We start from the raw sequence: 27131 nt of genomic DNA, 5'->3' as shown, positions 1-27131 counted from the left end.
ACACCCCGGGGTGGAGGACCCTGGCTGTGGGAGCACCAGCCTCACCCAGCCCGCATGTCCCTGAGCAGGTGACAGCATGCAGGGCCTGACCCTGGGTCCCGGGTGGCATCTGGCAATGCCCTGTGTGGGGTCAGGCTCTCCTCCCAGCACCCAGTGGAGGCCCCAGCCCTGGCTGCTCGATGGGAGAACACAGGAGGGACCTCCCCCGATACCAGCAGATCCCCCCACCCCAGAGCCACCTGGGCCATCATCCTAGTCCCTCGAGGTCCGTGCGGCTTGTGTAATATCCCTTTAACTCTCCCGGTCCCAGCTGATTCACCGCTTCTAGTCTGAAATGGGCTGGGCATTTCTCAGCCAGGGGACAGGCTCCTGACTTCCTCCTGCCCCAGGGGACCTGAACGTGCCTGCCAGGGCTGCACTGCCAGGCCTCTGCTCCCAGGCGGTGTTGGTGTGCTGGGATGCAGAGGGGCTCCTAGTTCTCGGAAGGGGCTCACCCACCACCCGGCGTGCTGGGTCAGGCTGTCTGCAGTGACATTGCAGTGACATTGCAGTGACATTCGTGATTTCAGAGCCTTCGCTTGGTGCCTGGCTTAGAAGTGTGTGCAAAGTTAACAGTGGCCTCTCTCTCCTCTCTGTCTCTCTCAAGGGGCCGGGACCTCCTTCCATCCTGGTGAGAGGGGATGACAGCGCGCCGAGAGGAAGCAGACCCGTGGCTTCCACGCCTGTGCCCGGGTCACCCTGGTAAGAGGCCTTTGTCCCCGTGCGTCGTCCCTGCCTGTGTGTGGTGCCCCTAGGGAGAAGTACGTGTGCATGCCTGCCTGCGGTATTTTAAAGCAGGTCCACAGACAGTCACACCAGGGGACGGGTTTCCTACTGAGGGTGGGCATGGGCGGGGCTGAGTGGACGCAACATGCTGGCACTTCAAAGGGTTTTCCTCTTGCCGCTGCCAGCCAACATGGCCAAGTGGCCCACCTGGTGGGCAGGTGGGGACCTGATGGGCAGGTGGACCTGATGGGCAGGTGGACCTGATGGGCCGGGGGACCTGGTGGGCAGGTGGACCTGATGGGCAGGTGGACCTGATGGGCCGGGGGACCTGATGGGCAGGCTGTGTCTCCAGGGCAGCTCTGCTCTCAGCTGAGTCACTTCTCATGGTCATGGCCCAGTACCTTTGATGTCCTCCTTGGCATCTGCTTGCCGTACAGCCCCTGACACCTCTCAGCAAGACTGGCGGAGGCTCTAGGTTGTCACTGCTGACCGGGCCCACCCTGGGTCCTGTGGCTGCAGAGTACCGGCCTCAGCTCTAGGCCTGAGCTTCCCTGGCCAGCAGGACTGAGGAAATGCAGCCCCAGCGCCCCAGCCCTCGCTCTTGTTCACCCATGCTGCCTCCAGGCAGCAAGAGAGAGCTCAGTAGGGCAGGACCCCTGGGCCCACTGCGGGGGGGGGGTGCGGGGGGAGGCCCAGGGGAGCCTGACCTTCACTGGGCAGGCCCTCAGATGCGCTGTCACTGTAGGGGCATCCCCAGACTGAGATGGGCTGCAGAGGCGGTGTGAGTGCTGGGGGTGGGCAGGCAGGGGAGAGCATGGGCTTCTCCTTGCTGCCCACAGGTGACCCTGGGCTGGGGGCACACGGGCCTCCTGGACTGACCGCGTCACCTGGGATGACACCAGGGCAAAGCGCGTCATCCCTCCCAGAGCTCCTGTCTGCAGCTCAGCCCTTCCGAGACCCCGGGCCTCCTCCAGGGCGTGGTTCGTGCCCTAGCCGAGCTGGCTAAGGGGAATAGAACAGCAGGACCAAGGTTCACTCCTGCGGGCCCCTCCTGCTCTCCCGGGGCGCAGGGCGACGGGGGAGGGAAGCTGGTGTCACATGTTTGAGTTCGGCTCCCATCTGGGGCGTGTTCCTGGTAGAGGAGTGTGAGTTTTCTCACTCGAAGGATCTGATTCAGTTCACCATTTGACTGTTCGCCCAAATGGTGACATGGAAACCTTTGTCTCTCACCAGGAAGGAGTTGACTGTCTTTGCTGGAGTTGATGCCACGGGAGAACTTCAAAGATAATTGCTAAACAATGTGTGAAATCAATGAGCTTTTGGCTGAAATGAACAATAAATGTCAATGCCAGGGATTAATTAGCATCTTCAAATCGTTTAAAAGGCAAAAGATTTGCAAAAGATGAGCCATCTTTGTGAAATTATGAAGTACACATTGGTGCCGGGTTTGGCACCAATCTTTTCTGCAAAGCCAGACCGCCACTCAGCAACTGCACCTACTTCCTCCCGTGCTGACCGGCTGGCAGCAAGTGTGGGCACCGCAGAGGGCACCTGCAGCAGCTGCACCCACATCCTCCCGTGCTGACCGGCTGGCAGCAAGTGTGGCCACTGCAGAGGGCACCTTCGGAGGGCGCTGCCCAGCAGCTGTTCATCCAGAGGAGGGGAGGCGGTGAAGACACAGCGGGAGGTGACACGGGGTGTCCCTCTGACATGACGGTGTGTGTCACCGCCAAGCAACCAGCCAGTGGGGAAGTGAGAGGGTGGGCAGACGCTGGGCACGACCGCTGCAGACAGCGCATACCCACGACGCAATGAGCTGACCGCTGCCGCGGGTCCTGGCTTCGTGTCAGTAATCTGCCTGTAACATTGATGACATTGTTTTATTAATAACTGTCTTGAAAAAGATGAATTTATTTATTTGAAAGAGTTAGAAACTGGGAGGGATTGTTGATGCTCTAGTTCACTCGCCAGGCGGCTGTGGCAGTGTGGGCTTGGCCAGCGCTGAGGCCACGTGGGTGGGTGCCAGCGTTGCAGGTGGAGCCTTCACTCGCTGGAACACAATACTGGCCCCTATTTGCAACTATTGGCTTATTGGTATTTACTCAGAATTTCTTCTCTGGAGTTTCCAGAGTAAAGGCAGTGTGCGTTTGGCTTGGTGCATTCCCACCAGAAGCTTGGCTGAAGGCAGAACACCTCCAGGGAGGGAGATTTCCTGGGGCCCAGGGCTGCAGCTGAAGTTGGGGTCCCTGAAAGGGGTGCAGGGCTGCGCACATGGGCGGCGGCCGTGTTTCTCACGTGCTTGGCTGCTGACTTCAGAGATGGGTCGGGCTTGTGCTGAGGAGAAGCCCAGGTCCCTGTCTGCCCCTGCCGGCATCGCCCGATGGTGTCAGAGGAAGTGCAAAAGCTGGGAGTGCTCCAGGAAGTGGCGCTGTGGTCCCCGGCAGGGGTCGGGAAGGGGAGAGAAAGACAGCTAGCCAGTGGGGTGTGCAAGCCATTCCTCTCCAGGGGACCTCTTCGGAGTTCACAGACCCTGCTTTGCCTGTCGTTGCCGCGTGGTAAGGGCCTGGACGCGGAGTCTGGCTGCTGTGAGAGCAGCCCTTGGTGTGGGGGAAGCTGGGGCAGGGTCTAGGGCGGGCCAGGGAGTGTCCCCATGCACCCCATGAAGGCGGGCTCTGAGCCCACACAGGCAGGCTGGGTCCCACGTGGGTGCGTGGGTCACCCTCGGCTCCTTTCCCAGGTGCCTTATCAGGGAGCTGGGCTGGAAGTGGGGCTCCCCGGATCGGGTGGGCACATGCACAGCTGAGCTGCCAGTTAGCCTGCAGATTCTGCTGTGAAAACAGAGGACATGTGTCCCTGAAATGACTGACGCTGCGTGCTGGACAGCGACCTTGTTCAGATTCTGCAGGGACGCCTGGTGGGCAGCTGAGGCCGGGCCAGGGGCTCTCCCAGGCACCCTGCTGCCCACGAGGGGCCTTGGCGCGGGGCGGGCTGGGGGACTCCCTTGGTCTTTTTTATCTCAGGAGGAAGGAGACACTCCCCTTCCCCCCACCCTCCCACCCCAGGACACTGCAGGGCAGTTGGTGGAAACTGTTGCTGTCCCCAGGCCGAGGTCCACCCACCAGGCCCCCACCACCCTCCTCGGTCAGGGGCTGGAGACCCCTGTGATGGGTAGAGATGGCAAGCTCCCTGCTGAGCCCTGGGGTCTGCCCTGGATACATACGCACATGGGGCAAGGGCCTGGCTAGATGCTGGGTGTCCACAGGGCAGGCTCTCCAGTGAGCCCTGGGGCCTGCACTGGTTATAGAAACACATGAAGCAGGGGCCTGAGCAGGCACTGGCACGGACAACGGCCTCACTGGACGCTGCGTGTAGTGCAGGGACCTGGCTGGGTACTGGATACCCACAGGGCAGGGGCCTCGCTGGGTGCTGGGTGTAGGGCAGGGGTCTGGCTGGGCGCTGGGTGTAGGGCAGGGGTCTGGCTGGGTGCTGAATACCCATGGGGTGGGGGCCTGACTGGGCGCTGGGTACCCACAGGGCAGGGGCCTTTTTGGGTGCTGGGTGTAGGGCAAGGGCCTTTTTGGGTGCTGGGTGTAGGGCAGGGGCCTGGCTAGGTGCTGGGCACCCACAGGGCAGGGGCCTTGCTGGGTGCTGGGTGCTGGGTGTAGGGCAGGGGCCTTTTTGGGTGCTGGGTGTAGGGCAAGGGCCTTTTTGGGTGCTGGGTGTAGGGCAGGGGCCTTGCTGGGTGCTGGGTACCCACAGGGCAGGGGCCTGGCTGGGCGCTGGGTGTAGGGCAGGGGCCTTTTTGGGTGCTGGGTGTAGGGCAGGGGCCTGGCTGGGTGCTGGGTACCCACAGGGCAGGGGCCTGGCTGGGTGTTTCTTGTCTCCAGCCTGGAGTGGCATGTAGGACATGCTGTCTGTAGGACCTTCCTGGAATGCACGGGGCGGGGAGGGGACTGCACGTGGGGAGGGGGCTGCAGGGCAAGAGTCAGGCTGGAGAGCAGCTGGGAGCTTGCTGCCCGCTCCCTGTGCTGCTGAGCCCCACCCACAGTTCTCTCACCCCCGACTGCCAGTGGGTGAGACAGACGCTCAGTTCTCCCCAGGACAGTCCACCTGACGTCCAAACCCCAAGGGAGGACGCAGACCAGGGACACCAGCCCTGCCCAGCACTGTGAGGGAGCCTGGCCGGGAGTGCCAGGCCCCAACGGCAGGAGGAGCTCTTGGGAGGGGCAGGAGGCCAGCCCTGAGGGCTGAGCTGGAAGCTGGGGGAGAGGCCCCTGAGGTGCAGAGCTGTTGGCTGGCTGGCTGCAGGGGGATTGGCGAATCCTTTGTAGCGCAAAGCAAGCCCGCCTCGTTCTGTGGAGCCTGGCATCTCGTGCGTTAGGGCTGCGCCGAGTGGATGAGGCGTCCACCGCCTCACTGTGGTGCACTAATGACCCCCTCTGGGATGCAGGGCCGTGGGAGGGGGAGGGAAGCTGGCGGCTGCCCAGGAATTCCGCTGCCCGGCTAAGGAAGGGGAACGTGCACACGTTACTGGAAGTGGGCATAAAATGATACATAAAATTAATTTTGCATGTTACAGCTGGCTCCATCCAGTTGAAACCAACCATAACTAGCGCACAACGGACTTCTCAGGGGAGCCCCACTTATTTACCTGCCTCCGACTCCGGGCTTCGGCTCCGTGTACCCAACACCAGCCTGGGCACAGGCCTGGGGCTCTGTGTGGCCTCTGCTGCCACCCCTACTCTCCTGGGCAGATCTGCTGCGCCCTGACTTTGGACGTTGGATGGCGGCAAGTGAGAGGCCTAGCGCTGGCTGCCCGCCGGGGGCGCACTCGGCCCTGGGGGACGGCTCTGCGGGTGACCACTGCAGCCCTGTGTCTACAACGAAGACCAATGCAGGGAGAGTCTGGCCACGCCCATCTTCAGATGCTGCGCTGCTGCCCAGCAGGCCGGGGGTCCGAGGAAGGGCAGAGCCCCGGGGCCTTCTGCAGGAGCCCCATGCCCACGTTGGCTGCTGGGGCTGGGCACTGACAGAAATGCAGACATGCCCCCTCCCTTGTTGCTCTGGATCTGGGTGGCTGCTTGGGCACCTGCTAACAGCTTTGTAACACCTGAGAGTCCCTGAGGAGAGACTTTCCACCCCAACAGGTGCGTGGTGTGGACGGGCGACGACCGTGTGTTCTTCTTCAACCCCACCATGCAGCTCTCTGTCTGGGAGAAGCCCAGGGACCTGAAGGACCGAGGGGACCTCAACAGGATTATCGAGGACCCACCCCACAAGCGCAAGCTGGAGGCCTCAGCAGGTAAGTGAGGGCCAGGCTGGCCAAGGGGACCCATGAGAGTGCGTGTGTGGGCAACGTGCCCACATGGCAGTGCCCTGGGCATCTGGTGCATTTGTGGCTGGATGAAAGGCTGCAGGCTCATTCCGGTTGCTTGTGTCCGGGGTCTTGGTGCAGATGTTGGGTCCTGACAGGGTGCGTGTGGCTCTTGCTTCAGAGAGACCTTTGGCATTTGCAGAAGAAACCCTTCCAATGGTGTGCCCCCCATTGCCACGAGGCCCTGCTGGCTGAGCACACATGTGTCTTGACCCCAGGAGGTAGGGGGCTGTGGTGGAGCCTTCGTGTTACTGGGGTGCTGTCAGGGCATGTCATGACACTTCCGATCCGTGGTCCGCGAGATGTTGCCGTCTGCCTGCTGCTGTGAGGAGGCACTTCCTGCATGCTGTTGGCAGCGCTGAGTGTGGAGACGGTGGTTCTGTTAGCTGTGTTAGTCTTCTAAGCGGGAAGAGCGGCAAGTGCAACGTGTTTGTTTCGCTGAAGGTAATGACAGAGTTCTCCAAGCGCTCCAGTCAGCGGGCTTGGGAAGACAGGTGCCCGGCGGGTACAGGCTGAGCTTGGGTGGCTCGGCTCTGTCACAGAACAGCTTCTCCACTCCCTGCCCCTGCACACGCTAGGGAGGTGGGAGTAGTTCAAGGGCGCAGGTGTGGGAGTGGTGATTCTGCTGTGGGGTGAGGATCCCTGCCTCCCTTCCCTGGCCTGTGTTCCTATGCGTGACCTGGTGTTGTCTCACTCCCTGAGGGCTGGCAGAGCTCACACTCAGCCCTAGAAGCCCTTGCATTCCTGCTACCTGCACTCACTCAAGGCTGGAGAGGTGGAGAGTGTCACTCAGCTCCCCGCTTTGCCTCTGGCCAACTGTGCTGCCCAGGCCTGCAGCTCTGTGGATGGGCACACAGACCTGAGCCCCCAGGAGGCGCCTCCATCCATACTGCATTTCACCCCACTGACATGAATGTCATGGAACCTTCCATGTAAGGAATCTAGCTGGTGCCTCCCAAGTAATTGAGACATGGCGTGTCATAGAATTTTGTCTCCCCCCATCTATTGGCTCTGTCTCCATAGATGCCTGTTTGCAAAATGACAATCCCTGTAGGTGCAGGACGAGTCTTAACCTTCCTGCCTCTTCTGGAAGAGCTGCAGGATATGTAAATGACTCCAGTTGGCCACCTCTGGCTGCCCGGGCCGTGGCTGGCCTTTGAGAATGCAACTTCTCTCTAGAGATCCCAGCTGGGAGCTTTGCAATGGAGCAATTAGGGCAGGAGATGTTTCTGGAGGATTAATTAAGGAATTAATTAATTAAGGCAGAGTGGATGGCCTGGGCCCTGGGTGGCCCATTGGCATTTCCTGACAGGGTCCTTCATCACAGCCCATCCACTGGCATTCTAACGAACTGGTGGGCAGCTTGCCTTGGCTGGATGACCCTGCCTTGCAGCTGAAGCTAGGGCGTGAGCCACTGCAGGGCCCCTTCAAATGGCACATGGGGGCGTCCTGGTGGAAGTAAAGCGAGGATGGGGCCCACAATGGCCACACATTTAGCTTCACTCAGCATAGCAGACAGGGCAGGGTCAGATCACGGACAGGGTGGGGTCAGATCATGGACAGGACAGGACAGGGTCAGATCACAGACAGGGTAGGGTCAGATCACAGACAGGGCGGGGTCAGATCACAGACAGGGCAGGGTCAGATCACAGACAGGGCAGGGTCAGATCACAGACAGGGCGGGGTCAGATCACAGACAGGGCGGAGTCAGATCACAGACAGGGTGGGGTCACCATCACAGACAGGGCGGGGTCAGATCATGGATGGGGTGGGGTCAGATCACAGACAGGGCAGGGTCAGATCATGGGCAGGGCTGGGTCTGTAGGGTAGTGGTCAGGGGGCGTCAGGCTGGGTCTACAGGGTAGCGGTCAGGGGGCGCTGGGCTGGGTCTGCAGGGTAGCAGTCAGGGGGCGCTGGGCTGGGTCTGCAGGGTAGCGGTCAGGGGGCGTGGGGCTGGGTCTGCATGGCTGAGTCCCAGGCTCTTGTTCAGAAGCCCTGTGCTCACCTTGTCTGGCCTCTGGCTGGGCCACTGCTTGGTCCTTAACAGTTGGGATAAGCAGGCCCTGACTGTCCCCGCTAATGGCCCTGTGAGCTCCAGACATGGGGTCGGGGGACAGAACTCCCCAATGAGCTCCAGTGCCCAGGGGAGACATGGGGGACACAGAGCAGGTAGGTTAGCTCTGGGAGGACCATTGGCTTAGGGCAGTGGGGACACAGAACAAGCAGAAGGGGTGGCGCAGTGGGGGGCACATCCCTGTGCGCTGGCTGGTGCTCTCCAGGGAGGGGTTGTGCTAGAGCCGCAGCTCTCAAGGACATTGGCCATCTGCTGCTCTCCTGCTGCCATCTCCACCCTCCTGTGTCCCCACAGTCCCCCCAATCTCTGCCCTCCCGAGTCCCCACAGCCCCACCCCTCCGTGTTCCCACAGCCCCACCCCTCCGTGTTCCCACAGCCCCAAACTTCTGGCACATGAGCCAACAAGTGGGGGTGAGGCTCAGGGTGACTGCAGAGCTGTCATCAGACTTGCATGGCAGCAGTGATTGTTGGGGTTACGAGCAGAGGGTGGGGACCTCTAAGGGCCAACCGGGGATCTTCCACATACACCAGGTTCTCATGGCTCAGCAGCTGTGAGTACCTGGAGGGACGCTGCCCCCTCTGGGACAGGCCGGCAACAGGAGGGGTCCCAGTGAGGCACAGGGCAGGGGGCAGGTGGACATGGGTGGCTGTACCCAGCCTCTGCAGCTCCTGCAGTGTCCTGCCCCTTGGGGCGGAGGGGCCCACAGAGCACCCACTCACTGCAGTCTCAGGACAGACCTGAGATGGGTCACAGGTGGTGACACGCAGGCCACTCTGTCTGGGGCTCCTGGTGTGGGTGAGGGAGCTCTCGGAGGCTCCAGGAGGCAGGGCGGGGGCACGGGCGCCAGGTGGACATGCCCTGCGTCCTGCAGCTTCCAGCCCCTCTGAGTGGACAGCGGCTGTGATGACCTCCCTGCAGGTCAGTGAGAGGCCCGCTCCGGGCTTGCTGTCTGTCGGGGAAGGTCCACTTTCCTCTTTCCAGGACTGTGGGGGCAGGCGCGGCCAGGGCTCAGTGCAGCGTGGCCGTGGGTCTCCAGCCGCAGCTTATCTTTTTTCAGCCGACAGCAGCGATGAGTCCGGCTCTGAAGATGGCAGGGAACCACAGAACATGAAAACCAAGAGGAACCGGTAGGTGACTGTGCCCTTCCTGCCCCACTCCCTGCTGGGCACCCAGGAGGGGCCATCTGAGCAGAGGGCTGATGGAGCTGTGCAGCATGGGGCAGCAGGGCTCCTCGTGTACCCTGCCTCTGCTCTGCGTCTCGCTCTGCACGGGAACCCATAGGACTGGCAGGGGGAGGGGTCATGTGCAGGGAGAGAGGGCAGGTGTGGGGGACTGAGGTCTGGTTCTGGCTTGGGCCCCCAGGGCAGCCTGGCAATGGCTGTGATGGGTGTTGTACTTGAACCAGCAGTACTGTGTGTCGGGAGTCCCAGGTCTCTCCTGCCAATTCCCGCCTCAGCCCCCATGTCCTTCTGCGGGGCCACTGGCCTGGGCTGGGCCACATGCAGAGGCTGCTTGTGGGGAATGTGTCTGAGCCCCCAGCCGGGAGGGGTTCTGCAAGGGGTGATGTGGCTGCCGAAGCACTTGACCCCAGCAGAGGTGTGGGGTGACTCGAGCCAGGGGACCCGTGGTGGCTTTCGGCTCTGGTGTCTGCCCAGGAGATGCTGCCATGGGTGTGTCTGGCGCTCTGTTCCTGGAAGTGCCTCCCTCACGCTCCAGGCTCCTGTGCCCCACCCTGCTGTGTGACCCCTGGGCTTCTGACGGCCACTGCTCAAGGTGGCTTGGAACCTGTGCCCACTCCCTGTGACCTTGTTCCCCACCCTGTGGGCTCGGCCTGGGGGTCCTGGCAGCCGGGCAGAGCGGAGCCTTCTCTCTGCTGAACGACTTAGGCAGCAGTGGACCCTGCTGGGTCCAGTAAGAAACAGACATCTCAGAGTGTTCCAGGAACACTCTGAGGAAAAGGAAAGGAAGCTGGGCACTGCCCCTTCCAAAGGGCAGGGTGGCGTGGGCAGGGGAGGGGATTGGCCTGTGAGCCCCCTGTGCACACCGGCCGCCTGGCCTGACGTTTTCTCTTTGGAAGACTGTGAGGGTCTTGGGCTGTGCCTTCTGTGGCTTCACTGAGACCATTGGTTGGCCCTGTTTCTGCTGGCCTTGGATGCCAGGGCCGGGACTCCGAGCCCAAGGTGGAACCCTCATCTGGAGGAGGAAGATGGAGCCGCCTGAGGGTGGCATGTTAAATGGGGCCTGGGGAAAAGGCTTGTCTTATCCCAGGCAACACAGCTGCACTGCATCTCAAGCTCTGAGCCACCTCTGGTCCAGGCCTGGTCCATATTGAGGGCGGGGCCTGGTCCATACTGAGAGCGGGGCCTGGTCCATACTGACTGTGGCCGGGGCCTGGTCCATACTGAGGGCGGGACCTGGTTCATACTGAGGGTGGGGCCTGGTCCACACTGACTGTGGTCGGGGCCTGCTCCTGACCCTGACCCTTGGCTCAGGACTGACCACCAGCCTCCCCGATGGTCTGTGGTGGCGGTGAAGGCCAGCCCTCCTCCAGGGCTGAGGGTCGTCTGCAGTTTCCTGTGGGCTGACCAGCACTGATGTGGCCACTGCCTCCACAGGCCTGCCGGGATCCTGCTATCCTGGCGTGTGCTTCTAGTATAAATAACGTAATTTTCCTCACCAGAAAGCACTCAGAATTTTCTTCTACCATGTGACTCATCAGCTGCTGTGTTGCAATGCTCAAGGAGAAAATAGAGGAGGAGGAGGATGGCCAAGGGTGCCGGGCTCAGCTGCCCGCGTGTCTCTGAGCTGCAGCACGAGTGACTGTGCAAAGAATTCAAGACTGAACGGATCTTTTCCCAAAATTCCCTTGGAGGAGAAATGCATCCGGATTACAGGCGTTCAGACCTGGAGTAGTTTAAACTATTGGGTGAATGCCATTTCCCATCACGTGGGATTTATTGTTTACTGGACGTATTCAACAAGCAGACCACTCCCTGGGACTAGATCACAAACTCCCCAGCGCCACAAACCCCTGGCTGTGGTGGCTGTGGTGGCTGTGGTGGCTGTGGTGGTGGCTGTGATGGTGGCTGTGAGGGCTGTGGTGGCTGTGGTGGCTGTGGTGGCTGTGATGGTGGCTGTGATGTGGCTGTGGTGGTGGCTGTGCTGGCTGTGATGGTGGCTGTGCTGGCTGTGGTGGCTGTGACGGTGGCTGTGGTGGCTGTGATGGTGGCTGTGGTGGCAGTGGTGGCTGTGATAGGGGCTGTGATGGTGGCTGTGGTGGCAGTGGTGGCTGTAGCAGCTATGTGGTGGCTGTGACAGTACTAGCTGTGGTTTTTTCTGTGTTACCTCACTGCCTCTATTACGCCAGAGCTCGAGCCTGAGGTGCCTGTCCCAGCTGTATCCACCTGGGTGATGGCTTTGTAACCTCACCAACGTCCCAGACAGCTGCAGTGTCAGCGTGTGCTGGGGGTGGGAGCTACCTGTGCCCTGGTGCTGGGATAACAGATGCATGCACCCATGTGGGGGTTGCATGCCTGGTAGCTGCTCCTCCCCCGGGCCCCGACAGTTGGGGTGCCATTCCAGCTTGACCGAGCCAAGCACAGAGGCAACGTGGAGGGCCTTGACCCAGCCGCATGGCAAAGCAGGCACCTGGGCAGCAGCATTGGCAGCCCAGTAGGGTTTGGATGATGAATTCCCAGCCCTCCCCCAACCCATTAAGTCAAGTAAAAGATGAGATGTAGGCCAGATGAACGGAGGCCTGGAGCCACGGGAGAGCTGGCAGACAATCATAGGCACAGAGATGATGGCAACGAATCACCACCATCACCATCACTGTCATTATCTCCACCATCGCTGTCACCATCACCATCACCATCACCATCGTCATCACCATCACCACCACCACCATCATCACCACCATCACCACCATCACCATCACCACCATCATCACCATCATCACCACCATCACCACCATCATCACCATCATTACCATCACCATCACCATCACCACCATCATCACCATCATCTCCACCGTCACCATTGCTGTCACCATCATCATCACCATCACCATCATCACCACCATCATCACCACCATCACCATCATCATCACCATCACCATCACCACCATCACCACCATCATCACCATCATCACCATCATCTCCACCGTCACCATTGCTGTCACCATCATCACCATCACCACCATCATCACCGTCACCATCACCATCACCACCATCATCACCATCATCACCACCATCACCACCATTATCACCATCATCACCGTCATCATCACCATCATCACTGTCACCATCACCATCACCATCATCACTGTCACCATCACCACCATCATCATCATCACCATCATCACCATCATCGCTGTCACCATCACCATCACCACCATCATCACCATCATCATCACCATCATCACCATCATTGCTGTCACCATCACCATCACCACCATCACCACCATCACCATCAGCCTCGCTGTTGTCAGTCCTGTGCACAGCCCAGCTGCACACCTTGTACTTTCTATGTGTGGTCTTGGACTTCCTGCCTGTGAAGTGGAGCTGTGGTCATGAACAGCTGATACGATGCAGGGGGTGAGAAGATCTGACACTGTGACAGGCCAATGCCAAGAATTGCCCGTGTTCTGAAACGTTACTGTCTGACTTTGTAGATAAAGAAAGAGAATTCAAGAGAGTTACTGAAGGGGAGTCCTGCCTGAGGACATGGCATGTCACAGGGCATGCCCAGTTCAAGGCCAGCTCTGTGGAACTGGAAGGATCAAGTTTTGAAGATGCATTCATTTATTTGGAAGACGGAGTGAGAAGGAAAGATGGAGAGAGAGATCTTCCATCTGCCATTCACCTACTGGGCCCCGTCAAAGCCAGGAGCACGGAGCTCCATCTGGGTCTCGCACAGCATTGCCAGGGATGGCCCCAAGCACTTGGACTGTCTTCTGCTGCTTTTCCAAACACATTAGCAGGGGGCTGGGTTGAAAGCAGAGCAGCCAGTGCCCGGATGGGATGCCGTCATCAGAGCATTGTTTAAGCTGCCAAGCCACAGTGCCAGCCCTAAGATCAAGCTTTACTTGAGCACCCTGCGCTCCTCACTTGCCCCTGTGCCTCACTCGCCCCTGTGCCTCACTCACCCTTCCGCCTTACTCGCCCCTGCGCCTCACTCACCCCTGCGCCACAGACTGTTCTTGCCAGTGTTGCTTCTGCTGGGGATAGAGGTGGGACTTGACCACTGCTTAGGGGTTGAGGGCTCCAGCCTCACCTGTCCTCAGCTACCACGTGGGCTGGATGAATCCCTCACCTGCTGTGTTCAGTGGGAACGGTTGGTTAGGAAGGTCGCTGCAGGTGCTGAGCCTTCTGCAGTGTCGACACGGAAACGGGACATGGGGAGCTGCGTGTAACGTGCCTCTGTGGACAGCACAGGTGGACCCCAACAGGCAGGCCTCTTCCTCATCGCTCTGCCCAACGTGGGAGGTGGGTGTGTGGATGGCAGCATCACCCTCCGGACGCCGTGCTGCAGGGCTGAGCAGAGCTGCACATAGGAGGAACACGCTCGATGGGGCTTCCAGTGCCCATCAGGGTGTCCTGGGAGCGGCCAGGGCACCAAGTGGGAGCCCCCTGTGGTCTGTGGGAGGATGAGGAGCAGAGGGACACTTGGGAAGACCCAGCCATCCTAGCCCTGAGGTCAGGGCCCAGGCACCCAGCGTGGGAGGGAGTGCATGAGCAGGATTCCACTGTGCGTGGATTCGTGTCCTCCAGGCATGTACAGGCTGCGGGTGCGTGGAAGGGTTGAATGCATATGACACTGCCGTGTTGTGTGGACCTTCCGTGTCTGCAGCTTGAAGCCTGACAGGCTGGGGGACTGCCACCATGCTCCTGGCTTCATTCCTGGCTGTAAGTTGTCTGCAGCCTGTGTGGGGGCAGGATGGGGCCCTGTGCACAGCCTGGCAGCCCAGCCCCTCCCTGAATTGATCTGCAGACCCAAAGGGTCAGTTCTTGCGTGCAGACACGGACATGGTCCCCCACTAAGAGGGGCCCCTGTGGAACCATTCTGCCGTCCTGCTCCCCGCCTGCTGGCAGTGCAGAACCCCTAGTGGTGACTCGGTGCCGGCAGGGCTGTGAGCACCATGGCTCCCAGAAGATGGTGTGGGCAGGGAGCGCCGAGGGCCACTGGGGCCAGTGCTGACCCTGAGGGCAGCAGACCAGTGCTCTGGAGGCATCTGCTCCCATGACTGCTGCCCTGGCCTCCTTACCAGCAAGGAAGAGCCAGGCTCTGGGGCTGTGTTGTCAGGACTGGGCACCTGCCCTGGCTACTGTGCTGACTGTGCTTGAAGGACTGGAGGGAGGCGTGGGGTCACCAAGGCTGAGGAGCAGGCTTGGGGCAGAGTCCAGGTCTTCTGGGGATACTGACCCTGTCCGCAGGAGTCATACCTCGTGTTGCCGTGGGTGCTCCCAGACAACCCTGTTGGGATCCCACATGCCACCCTTGCACCACCAGGCCCAGGGTAGAGCCTCTAACAGAGCCTTGAGTGAGGATGGCTGGCCATCTGCAGCCTCAGGCCCCAGGGTGCCCTGGTTAGGCCAGCGCTGGCCCGGGAGCCGTGGACGCAAGGACAGGAAGATGGCGTTTCCCACAGATTGGAAGCATCCTAGCTGCTCAGAGGAGTAGATGTGGCAGCAAACAGCCTGGGCCTCACCCTAGGGGGTGCCTGGCACCCCACACCTGGGTGAAGTTGGAGACCCGAGCCTGTGCCTGAAGCCTTCTCATCCCTGTGTTTCACACAGGCTCCATGCTGTCAAACACCAGGAGTCCAGCTCCCAGGCCAGCGCTGGCCTAACCAGGGCACCCTGGCAGGGACTGGGGCTGCAGGTCAGCCATCCTCACTCAGGGCTCTGTTAGAGGCTCTGCCCTGGGCCTGGCGGTGCTGGGAGTCCAGCTCCTGAGGCTAGTAGGGCCCAAGCAGGCTGCACTGGCCAGGTGGTCACTAGGGCCATGCTGCTCCGAGGCAGGGAAGTAGAGGGAGCCATGTCTGCCCGTGCCACTTCTCCAGCAGACAACGTTTAGACTTACCAAGATATTTCCAGAAGATTCTAGAGTCAAGTGCAGAGTGATGAAGAATTCTTTAAGACAATACAGGGCACAGAGCTGGTACTTAATGAAGGCTGGTCCCCCACCCCTCAATGTGGGGGAAGAAGCCTTGATGAGCAACAGCCTGGCTTGGCAAGCTTGGCTTCTAGGTGCCACTTCCATTCCTGCAGGGGACTGTGGGTCCAGCCTGGCAATGCCCTCTGCTGGGCAGGGCATGCCCCTAGAGCCTGGGACCATCCGGCATCTTGCCCAGCGCTGAGCCCACCACACTTGACCTCCGCCCCAGTGATGGGTGCAGCTCCTGTCTGATGCAATGGTCAGCTTGCACCCTGAGCCCTTGCCTGAGCCCTCTCCAGGTGGGCTGCATCAGGCTTGCCTTCCCAGCAGGCTTTGTTTCCTAAGGAAGATTTTCCCACTGGTGTGAAGCCCCTTGGGGTCTCCCTACCCAGCTTAACTTTCCGCATCTTCTGCCCCCAAGGACCGAAGGCCGTGGGAGTCCAGGGCCAGAGGAGGCAGAGCCAGCGGAGAGAGGCCCACAGACGCAGCCGCCCCAGATTCTCCTGCCCCTGGAAGAGCGAGTGACCCACTTCCGAGACATGCTGCTGGAGAGAGGGGTAAGGCGCAGGCGCGGTCAGCTGGTTCCCCGGCCGGGACTCCTCGCTCCTGTGAGTCACATGGGCACCGAGGGACATGAGCCCTAGGAAGCAGCCCTCCTCCAGAGCGGCAGTTTGCAGATCGGGAAAGCTCGAGGGGTAGGCTGGCCCCTCGTGCCAGAGCAGGGTCAGGCCCCATGCCCGAACCTCAGAGGGTGATTGACATCTGGCTAGCAGGATGTCTTAACTGAGCTATTTCTGGATAGCAACAGTTTGAATGAGTGAGGAGAGTAATATTTGAATCCACAAACTTTTATGCTTGCTTTGGCTCTGGGCATAAAATGAGCCAGAAACAGAGTGTCAGCCCGCCTGGGTTTCTCACACAGCGGTGGGGGTGGTACACGTGTGTGGTTCCTGTGAGCCCGTCGAGGGGCCGGGTGGCTCAGGTGCGAGTCCTCGGCAGTAGGCACCTGCCACAGCAGGGAGCCAAGGCCCCTGCCCACTGGCCTTGTGGCGCGACAAGGACCGCCTGGGGCCGCCCTGCCTTACCGGGACACGTGGCGTGCAACCCAGAGCTGAGGGCTGAGCTGTGCAGCCGGCTGGGGAGGCCTGAGGCACACCCTGCGGGAGTGGAGGGTGTGTTTGTTTGCTCCCTTAATTCAAAGATAGATTAAAAAACAAATTTTAGACTAAAATTGTATTTGAAATGAAACAGGTAACTTGCTCTCAAGGCAGAGATTTGATCACAATAGATGCTAGAGCAGGAATCCCTGTGTGTCACCCACCCCACCTGTGTGTCACCCTCCCCACCTGTGTGTCATCCACTGTGCCCCCGCTTGCCCCAGAAGCAGAATGGTCGTCAGCCCTAGCTCCCACTCCCCATCCCTTCCCCGCAGGACAGGACAGGATGGTGGGCCCATCCTGTAGTCAGATGTCAGGGACCCCTTTCCAGCCTGGGCCTGGCACCCTGCTCTCACACGAGGAACTGTGTCACGGAGCGCTGCTGATGCCGAACCAGAGCGGGTGGGGAACAGTGGGGAAGGGGCTGGGGGACCGGCCAGGCCATGTGCACCGCACTGTTTGGCGCTGAGCCCCCTGGAGTCTGGCTGATCGCCGGGGTCCCCCATAATGGCTATGGCTCAGGATTCTGGTAATGAGATTCTGAGCCATGGTGGGAGGTGCCCATTCTAGCCTCTGATGCTGAGCGGGGCGTCGGCCGCCTGACAGGAGCCTCTGCAGCGCCCCTCTCCACCTGAGAGAGCCTGGAGCCCCGCTCAGTGGCACCAGGCTGTCCGGCAAAGCCTGCAGCCGGCTCTGGGGCAGAAGAGTTCAACCCGGATTTATTGCTTCCGTCATAAAGTGGTGGCGCCGTTTACGGCTCTGCGACTCGATAAAATATGCCGGCAGATTGCAGAAGCTGCTCAGGCGCGTGAGAACTTGATAGCTCACCCCATAGGACTTCCAGCTGCTTAAAAATAAGGCCTGGAAAGGTCACTTTTGCACGGACAGGGTGATGGATATGGTTTTTTATTGCGTTTATTCAGCAGTGCCGTGGAGAAACGCGTGTGCATGTGGCTTGAGAAAGCAGGCCATGGGGGTCTCCCCGGCTCGGCAAGGGTGAAGGTGGCCAATTCCAGGAGGGTCGGGGGTGGGGCGGAACCCAGAGTCTGTGCTTGGCAGCTTGTGACGGATGGCTACACGGAAGGATTGCCTGGGGGATGGGTCTGTCCTGGCGTGGGTGTCACACTGACCCCCAGGGCCTGTCACACTGGCCTTTTCTGTCCCGGCGGTGTCATGAGGACAGCCAGGCTCCACGTGTGCCTCACCCAGGGCCACATGCACCCAGTCCATCCTCCTAGGCACCTGTGGGAGCTGAGCGGTCCCTGTTCTGTGGGCAGTTCCTGGCTGCTGGGAGGCCCTGCTAGCCTCATGGTCACTCGATCTCTCCCCCAGCTCGTGTCAGGCCCCGCAACGCAGCTGCTGGTTGCTCGGTGCTTCCCTGCACAGTGAGCTCTGCGGTGGCTGAGGTGCCGCCTTGCTCTCAGGTCATCCTACATGGAGTGGCCCAGGGTGTGGTCCCGACACTGTCCTCTGCTTGGAGGACCCAGGGTATCCTTCACGGCTGCGTGCCTGGCATGTGTGCGCTGGGGGCCAAGGCCGGTGGTGGTGGCCAGAGCAGTCCTAGTGACTGAGCAAGCAAAGGAGACCAAGTGTGAACCAGCAGGCACAACCCACTAGAAGTGGTGACTGGAGAGCAAATGGGCACAGGCAGCACCCATCGGGGTCCCTGGTCACTTCCATAGCCACCGCTGCAGCGACAGAGCCCAGTTGCCAAGTGTGGGTCACACACAGGACCTGGGAAGATCCTTGGGGAGGGCACAGACTCCTGAGAGTGAACACGCCATCCAGCCTCACTAGGTGGCCAGGGCACCGCCGTGACTGAGTGAACACGCTGTCCAGCCCCACAAGATGGCCAGGGCACTGCCCGTGATGGGTCAGGTGGCAGTGTGCAGCCTTGATGTGAAGTGACCGAGTGGCGTTCTCCCCTGCGGCCTTCTCTCACTTCCCTCCCCCTAGCCTATGTTGAGGAAACCTGAAACAACCCCCAAAGAGAATCATTCTGTAGTCTCTATGTCTGCACTATAGCAGGGAGCCCATCAGGGCTGCGCGGTGGCTGTGGCACAGTGAAACCATGCCAGTGGGCAGGAAAGAACGTGACCAGGATGCAGGCGGTGCTGGCGGCCTTGGCATCCGTGCCAGCCAGTCTCACACGCTGGCTGGCATGAGGTCTTAGCCGTGAAGGCCGCTGGGTGCATGGCAGCTTTCTCTATGACCCTTCTGTAAATCCCAATGTGTTGTGAAGCCAGGAGCTTATCTTGGAGCTGAGTTACCTGAGAAAGGCCGCACACAGGGCATGGTGAGCCACCTGCTCTCCAGGTCCCTTCCTTGGCGCAGCCTGTGGGGTCCTGCAAACTTGGGCAGCTTCTGCTCGAGGCCCGCCATGCCGTGCGGTATAGAACTCCCCCTGCCACAGGTAGGGTCAGCTGCAAGTCCGGGGCTGGCCCTGGAAAGTGCCTAAGGAAGCAGCAGCGCCAGGAGAGCAGACACTGTGTTTCTAATGTCCCAGGCATTGATTTTCTTGCAAAGTCCCACGGCTCTGACACTTGTGTCATGCTGCCTGCCCGGGCCCATGTCCCTTAATGCTGCTTCCTTTGCCATTGATCATGGGAGGTCCCGCGCAGGACGCTGAGCGCAGCTCTATTGAATATCTGTCCTCAGGTGTCAGCGTTTTCCACTTGGGAGAAAGAATTACACAAAATTGTGTTTGACCCGCGCTATCTCCTGCTGAACTCGGAGGAACGGAAACAGGTAATGTGGCAGGAAGCAGGGGGCAGGACGGGGCTGGGGCAGGTGTGGCATGGCAGGAAGCAGGGGGCAGGACGGGGCTGGGGCAGGTGTGGCAGGAAGCAGGGGGCAGGACAGGGCTGGGGCAGGTGTTGGCATGGCAGGAAGCAGGGGGCAGGACGGGGCTGGGGCAGGTGTTGGCATGGCAGGAAGCAGGGGGCAGGACAGGGCTGGGGCAGGTGTTGGCATGGCAGGAAGCAGGGGGCAGGACGGGGCTGGGGCAGGTGTTGGCATGGCAGGAAGCAGGGGGCAGGACGGGGCTGGGGGCAGGCATTGGTGTGGCAGGAAGCAGGGGGCAGGACAGGGCTGGGGGCAGGCATTGGTGTGGCAGGAAGCAGGGGGCAGGACGGGGCTGGGGGCAGGTGTGGCAGGAAGCAGGGGGCAGGACGGGGCTGGGGCAGGTGTGGCAGGAAGCAGGGGGCAGGACGGGGCTGGGGGCAGGTGTTGGCATGGCAGGAAGCAGGGGGCAGGACGGGGCTGGGGCAGGCGTTGGCGTGGCAGTGAGCAGGGGCAGGACGGGGCTGGGGGCAGACGTTGATGTAAATGTAGATGGATAGTTGCTTGCAGGACGGGAGGGCTAAGAAGTGGGAGGCAAGGGGCACTGTCTCATTTGATCCTCATTGGACAATGCTCATTGGACATGATCATCCTCACAGCTGAAAACGCAAATGTGGGGGCCAACAAGTCCCTGATGAACGAGGGCCAGTCACACAGCAGAGCCCTTCAGCACTCCAGGTCCTGGGGAAGGACGGTGACCCAGGAGGGGCCCCAGAAGCAGGGGCCTGCAAGTGCGGTTGGAGGTTGTGAGCTGGGATCCTCCAACAGGGAGGACTGGGCCAGCCATGGCTGCCTGGTGCCTGTCGGGCAAAGGGACTTGCCAGAGGCCTGCTGGGGCTCCGGTGGAGTTTCCAGGGTGACAGGTGGCCGGCAGGACAGGCTTTGCCGATGGCCTCCAGGAGAGCCATGGCGCGGCGGCCTTGTCTTGCACAGCCTGGGGTCTGAGGAGTCCTCCCCAGCAAGACCCCGAGGTGAGCCCTGGAAGGTCAGGCAGACCCCTCTCTGATTCTCCTCCCACGACAGGTGGGAGGCCCTGTCTGCACTCCCTTGGCCCTAGGACTTTGGGAGTGACATATGTCGCCAGGAGCAGCCACTGGCAACAGAAGCCTCCCAGCATGTCATGGGGGAGGGTCCATGGCACGTGGCCTGGCATCCGCGGAGTTGGGTCTGGCCTTTAATGAGGGCGTGGGGTGGGGTCCTGTGAGCTGTGTCACCAGCTTGTGAGGTCACATCGGTGAGTCTGGGGATGGGGGTGCTCGGAGGCGTGGAGGCTGTGTCAGCATGGGGAACACTCCCTCCCAGCCCTGGCGCTGGGACCGCGAGCGTGGAGGTGTGGGGCTGGGCGTGACCACGTTCGGTGCAGGACCTGGATGGGATGGCCTGCTGGTGCCCCTCCGTGGGTTTAGTTTTCCAGAAAGAACTAGTTTAAAATCCACGCAGCACGCCCACGGGGGTCGTGAGTGTGCTGAGCAGGCTGGGTGTGGGCTTGGAGCATTGCTGCCTCACTCCTGTTCTGTAATGTTAAACACCAGAAGCTGAGCTGGCAAGCGCCAGCCCCCAAGGTAGAGCCCTCCAAGGTTCGGAATGCCAAGAGGCCCATATGTAAAGCCAGCCTTGCTAGTTAGCACAGGCGGCCCAGTGGTCGCCTGCTGAGCTGAGTCAGGACAGCCTTAGGATTCCAGTTGCTTTAGGAGAAGTTGAGAAGTAGGACCACTCCCCCAAAAGAAGCCCAGTGTGGCTGCCAATCTCCGGCCAACTGCACGCCTGGGCTCCACATGCTCGCGGGCGGGGCGGGCTTCTCCTCGGGTATCTGGGCCGCGGGCCAGGCCAGCAGCTGTAGGCACAGAATCAACCCTGATGGAGCTGTCACCTGCCTCCACTTGCCCAGGTGTGTGCCCACTGGTAGATCACCCTGCAGCATGAGCACCTCTGGGTGCCCCAGGGTGGGCAGCAGGGCACTGGGAAGAGGAGGAGGCAGGCTGTGTAGCAGCTGAGTGACTCAGGTCACAGCCTGCGACCTCACAGATAGGAGCCTTGTGCCCTGGGGGTGGTTCTGAGCTGAGCTGAACCATGGGCAAATTCCAGGCAGTCCTGTGTGCGAACATGGCCGATTGGCAAGCGACAGGGACTCAGCACAGGCGCCACTGCCCGTCCCTCTTCCCCCCAGAGCGCTGGCGGGCAAGGCCCAGGTGTGTGCCGGGGACCTTACAACCTCCCCTCTCCAGGGACAGGAGAGAGCTGGGCAGAGGCTGGCCCAGGCAGCACTGCGCCAGCCTGTTTCCATGGTGACAGGCGTGTTATGTTTTATTAAGTTGCTAATGAGATAATGACCAATGAGCTCTCTTTAAAAAGTCATGCCCCTCTTTGGTTAAAACTAGAATAATTGGTTGCAGAAAGGGGGGAAAAGGCAGCTGCTGAATGAGGTTACAGCAGCGTAAGTCAAGTCACTGGGACAAGAGCAAAGAGAGAAATTGGCTGAGACGGCCAGTTCCGGGCAGGAGGAGGAGCGGGCACTATGCGAGCTCAGAGCTGGAGCCGCAGACCTGTGTCCAGGGCTAGAATGTGCAGAGCGGACCTGGCTCCTGCTCGGACCGCACGCGCGTCTCGGACGGTAACCCTGCGCTCAGCTTCTCTGATAGCACAAGTCGTAACGCAACAGGGGAACCGACACACCTGTTTGCCTCGAAGGGGGAAGAAGGAGGAACGGGCCAGGGCAAACCTCCCCGAAACAGACTGGCACACGCTCTAAGTCACTGAAGGGGGAACGGACCAAGGCAAACCTCCCCGAAACAGACTGGCACACGCTCTAAGTCACTGAAGGGGGAACGGACCAAGGCAAACCTCCCCGAAACAGACTGGCACACGCTCTAAGTCACTGAAGGGGGAACGGACCAGGGCAAACCTCCCCGAAACAGACTGGCACACACTCTAAATCACTGTTTCCTTTGGTTGAACGAGCCAAAGAGCCTCTTGTGTTTGTGATCCGGCACAGCTTGCCGTGGTCCCGGCAGGGTCTGTAACGAGACCAAGTCTGGGGGAGGCCAGTGGGGAGCGGCCCAGGGCCTCCTGCAGCTGTCCGGGGCTGCACCTGCCTGCAGGGACACTGGAGACTAGGGGACCGCCCAGCCACAACCCACATGGCGGAACTTGCAGCCAGTGTGGGCTGTCGGTGGGAGCTTTGTGCACGCCTCAGCACCCGCGTGGTGGAGAGTGGGTCAGCCAGGATGGTGAGCCCGCTGCCAGCAACCACATGGGCCTGCCCCAGCCATACCAGGATGGGCACCCCAGGGTGCCCAGTAGTGAACAGGACTTCTTGCTGGGGACAGGATTCCAAACAAGGTGGCCCCAGTCCAAGGTGTTCCACGAGGAGGGTCCATGTGGCCAAGAGCCCTGACGCCATGACAGGGACCGTTCACGCCCACTACCCAAGACCCCTACAGGTAGAATGTGGGCCACGGAAAGTGCTGGCTGCTTTTCAGATGGAGACTTGGATGACTGTGGCTGGTGTGCCCGGGGCTGTGAGGGGTAGCGGGCCATGTCCCTGCAAGGTGCTGGCATGGAGAGCTGCCATGAGACTTCTCCAGCAAGCCTGGTTCCTGATGTGGGAACACACAGGAGCCGTGTGGGTGTTTGGACGACTCCTCGTTCTTCCAGGAGCTCCTGGCTGGGGGCGGGACATGTTAGCAGCCAAAGGGAGGTGCTCGCCTCAGATTTGGGCTGGTTTTATATGCTGCTGTGTGTGGAACCCCGGATCCAGAGCTTGGTAATATTCCTCTTGTGTGTCTGTGTACTTTAAGATTTTTGAACAATTTGTCAAGACAAGAATAAAAGAAGAATACAAGGAACGAAAGAGTAAATTGCTGCTAGCCAGAGAAGAATTCAAGAAACTTCTAGAAGAATCTAAAGTGTCACCGAGGTATGGGGTCAGTCAGGTTGGGAAGTGTTGGGGGTGGAAGTTCAGCAGGGAATGCAGGTGTGCTGGCAGCCATGCCCCTGGTGCCTGCAGACAGGGGGTATGGAACCCTGTAGGTGTGCTGGCAGCCATGCCCCTGGTGCCTGCAGACAGGGGGTATGGAACCCTGTAGGTGTGCTGGCAGCCATGCCCCTGGTGTCTGCAGAGAGAGGGTGTGGGACCCCGTAGGTGTGCTGGCAGCCACGCCCCTGGTGCCTGCAGACAGGGGGTATGGAACCCTGTAGGTGTGCTGGCAGCCATGCCGCTGGTGTCTGCAGACAGGGGGTGTGGGACCCTGTAGGTGTGCTGGCAGCCATGCCGCTGGTGTCTGCAGACAGGGGTGTGGGACCCCGTAGGTGTGCTGGCAGCCATGCCGCTGGTGTCTGCAGACAGGGGGTATGGAACCCTGTAGGTGTGCTGGCAGCCATGCCGCTGGTGCCTGCAGACAAGGGGTGTGGGACCCCATAGGTGTGCTGGCAGCCATGCCCCTGGTGCCTGCAGACGGGGGTGTGGGACCCTGTAGGTGTGCTGGCAGCCACGCCCCTGGTGTCTGCAGACAGGGGGTATGGGACCCTGTAGGTGTGCTGGCAGCCACGCCCCTGGTGTCTGCAGACAGGGGGTGTGGGACCCTGTAGGTGTGCTGGCAGCCATGCCCCTGGTGTCTGCAGACAGGTGTGGGACCCCGTAGGTGTGCTGGCAGCCATGCCCCTGGTGCCTGCAGACAGGGGGTGTGGGACCCCGTAGGTGCGGAGTTGGGCAGTTTCCTTGTTGTGACTCCACGATGCCCTGTCTGCTCTGGGCCATGTGGCCGTCCTTCTCTGAATGTGTTAGAAAGCTGGGGGGGGAGTTTAGAATGCGCCAGGAGGGAGTGGGGGCGAGCCCTGGAGGGGAGTGTACAGCCCCTGCCCCATCCCCTGCGTGGAGAAGGTGGTGTTATGAGTCCGTGGGAGGTGACAGCATGACATGAGGTGCACACAGCCATGACAGCCGTGGGGGCAGCAAGTGGGTGCGTTAGAAACACCTGGTGCACATTTGTCATGGTTGCCTGTCCCGTAGGGCAGGCTGTGCTGAGGTTCCTCTTGGCCTCAGCGCCCTGTCCAGGGCTGTTGGGCACGTGCCTCGGGCTCTGTCTTGAGAAGCTGTGGAAAACTTCACTCCAAGAGCTGTCTGGGGTGGGGGTCTCTGGGACAGCTAAGGACCCCAGCTGCTCTGGGTCTTGGCCACCAGGGACCTCTCTGGGAGCTGCCAGTACAGGCTCTGAGGGTGACCCTGCAGCTGTAGCCTGGCTGGTGTCCCCGTGACCAGAGAAGAGCGAGCTGCTGGGGACTCAGGTGACTGGTAGAATGCGGCGCCATCCCTTACTAGGCCTCAGAGCCAGTGGTGGCCAGTGTGGGACTTGCCATCCTCCTGTGGCAGCTGCCGTCCTGTAGATGCACAGAGGGGTCTGGTGGGAGCCGCTGCCCCCAGACTGTGTGCAGATCCCAGCAGACAGAATCATGGAAGCCCAGGGCCCAGGTGGCTGACCCCTAAACCATCCACATGCAGGTCAGGAACTGAAGCACGGTCACGTGTGGGCTAGCCACGTGAGAGCACAGTCATTCAGGGCTGCCTCTTGGAGACACGTGGACACGTGCCCACAAGCTGTTGCCTGGGAGAGGCCCGGGTTCAGTGTTTAGTGGGGTCAATGAGGCAGCTCCTGATAATTATTTGTCCTGTCTGCAACAGCTATGTCAGAGTAATCCTGTTATTCATGGATAAGAAAGCTATTAAGTTATAAGAATTTAATGCAAGAATTAAATGTTTGTGGAGAAGCAGAGAACTCTCAGAAAAGGCCTGCTGCGTGCTATGTGCACCCCGGGGCACCTGCTCGGCTGTCAGGACCCAGCTGTGAGGCCCCCAGGAAGCCTACCTGTGCCCAGGCCAATGGGTGTCTGCCCAGCCAGCTGCCCGACCTAAGCCGCTGGGCCCTGGTGCTGTCCCTGGCTTCAGGGTCCAGCCCAGGGGCCAGGACATCCCAGGACACCGTGTGGGGCAGGCACACTCAGGCACCTCAGTCACCCTGTCTGTGTCTGGGGGCTTCCACTCACAGCTGTCGCAGGCCACCATGGTGGTGGACGGAATGGCAGGTGGACAGTGGTGTTGGTCGGCAAGGGGCAGCAGTGGGTGCAATTGCAGCAAGGGTTGGGGCACCACACCTGCCCTGGGAGCCATGAGAGGGAACAGTTTCAAGTGACCCCCTAGAATGTGACGTTGGTCCCCACTGCGTCTTGCTTCTCTTGTGAAGTTTTCTGCTTGTCCATTGGAACGGCAGAGAGAGCTCCCGGCCTTTGATTCACCACCTCGGTGTCTTCAGTGGCTCCCATGTGGGCGGCAGGAAGCCAGGCCCAGGAGCCACTGCTGCCGCCCAGGGTGTGCGTGAGTAGGGAGCTAGACTTCAACTCAGGCCCTGACCGGGGTGTGAGTATCCTGACCGTCAGCCTAACCCCTAGGCCAAATGATAAGGAATGACCACTGGGGAGAGGCTGCCCCAGGCCACAGGGCAGCGTGCTAAGAGCCTGATGGCTGCAGTGGTAACCGGGACATGTGGCAGCGGTCAGCCCAGTGAGACCAGGTGGCCGACAGGCACCTGCTGAGGAGGTCAGTGTAGAGGTTAAGGGGCACCTGCAGGCAAAGCGGCCAGGACCTGAGCTGCAGGGCAGGGAGTGGGTGCCCCGACCCCCAGTCAGCACCTGGCTGTGTGTCTCTGAGAGGGAGCTGGGCACAGCCCCAGGACGCCTCTCAGTGGATCTCTGCCCCCCAGGACCACCTTCAAGGAGTTCGCCGAGAAGCATGGCCGGGACCAGAGGTTCCGCCTAGTGCAGAAGCGCAAGGACCAGGAGCACTTCTTCAACCAGTTCATCCTCATCCTTAAGAAGCGGGACAAGGAGAACAGACTGAGACTGCGAAAGATGAGATGAAGTCTGTGCAGGGAAGACGAGGGACAGTGCGTGCCAGAGGCAGCGGGAGACGGCTGGCGGGGGCTCTGGGCGCACTGCGGCTCCACTGGCAGGGGCTCTGGGCACACTGGGGCTCCACTGGCAGGGGCTCTGGGCACACTGGGGCTCCACTGGCAGGGGCTCTGGGCACACTGGCTACATGGCAGGCATACTGGGTGCACTGGGGCTCCACTGGCAGGGGCTCTGGGCACACTGTGGCTACATGGCAGGAATACTGGGTGCACTGGGGCTCCACTGGCAGGGGCTCTGGGCACACTGCGGCTCCACTGGCGGGGGCTCTGGGTGCACTGTGGCTACATGGCAGGCATACTGGGTGCTCTGGGGCTCCACTGGCAGGCACACTGGGTGCTCTGGGGCTCAGCCTCAGGTGCTCTGAGTGCACTGGGACTGGGCTGGTGGGAACTCTGGGCGCACTGGGCTCCACTGGCAGGCACACTGGGCGCACTGGGGCTCAGCCAGCAGGGACTCTGGGTGCCCTGGGGCTCAGCCTCAGGGCATCAATGTTTCATATTGAAGCTCTCTCTTTTGTACAATGTCCAGAGTTTGATGCAGTCTGAATGTCTATGACGCACCCATCTCCTAATTGTTTTAATTATGCAAACTGCTTGTAATCTACACAGACAACGGATCCACTGCAGATTTGGGACTGAGCACAGATGAGGAGCACTGATACCAGTCTCCAGGCGTTCCATTGCTTGAGAAGATCACCCTGACACCTGACACCTTCCTGGGTTCCTCACATCTGTCGGGCTCCGTGCTGTTACTGCCGTCTTCCTGGGTGTTCATCTTGTTTTATGTTCTGAGCAGTAGCAA

At 60.6% G+C, this 27131-nt stretch overlaps 1 protein-coding gene across 1 annotated transcript; it reads left to right on the top strand.

Annotated features, from left to right (window-relative positions):
• The first annotated feature begins 648 nt into the window (after positions 1-648).
• On the top strand, positions 649-26310 carry TCERG1L (transcription elongation regulator 1 like). The gene is made up of 7 exons (XM_058671650.1): positions 649-741; positions 5913-6067; positions 9272-9341; positions 15794-15929; positions 19188-19277; positions 23168-23286; positions 26123-26310. Exons 2-7 carry the CDS (start codon positions 5962-5964, stop codon positions 26277-26279), a joined length of 678 nt encoding a protein of 225 aa, XP_058527633.1. The 5' UTR covers positions 649-741; positions 5913-5961; the 3' UTR covers positions 26280-26310.
• Positions 26311-27131: the final 821 nt, after the last annotated feature.

This window comes from Ochotona princeps, chromosome 13, assembly GCF_030435755.1.
Source record: "Ochotona princeps isolate mOchPri1 chromosome 13, mOchPri1.hap1, whole genome shotgun sequence".
Classification (NCBI taxonomy): Eukaryota; Metazoa; Chordata; class Mammalia; order Lagomorpha; family Ochotonidae; genus Ochotona; species Ochotona princeps.
Note: the sequence above shows the minus strand (reverse complement) of the source record. Positions and strands in the feature narration are given on the sequence as shown.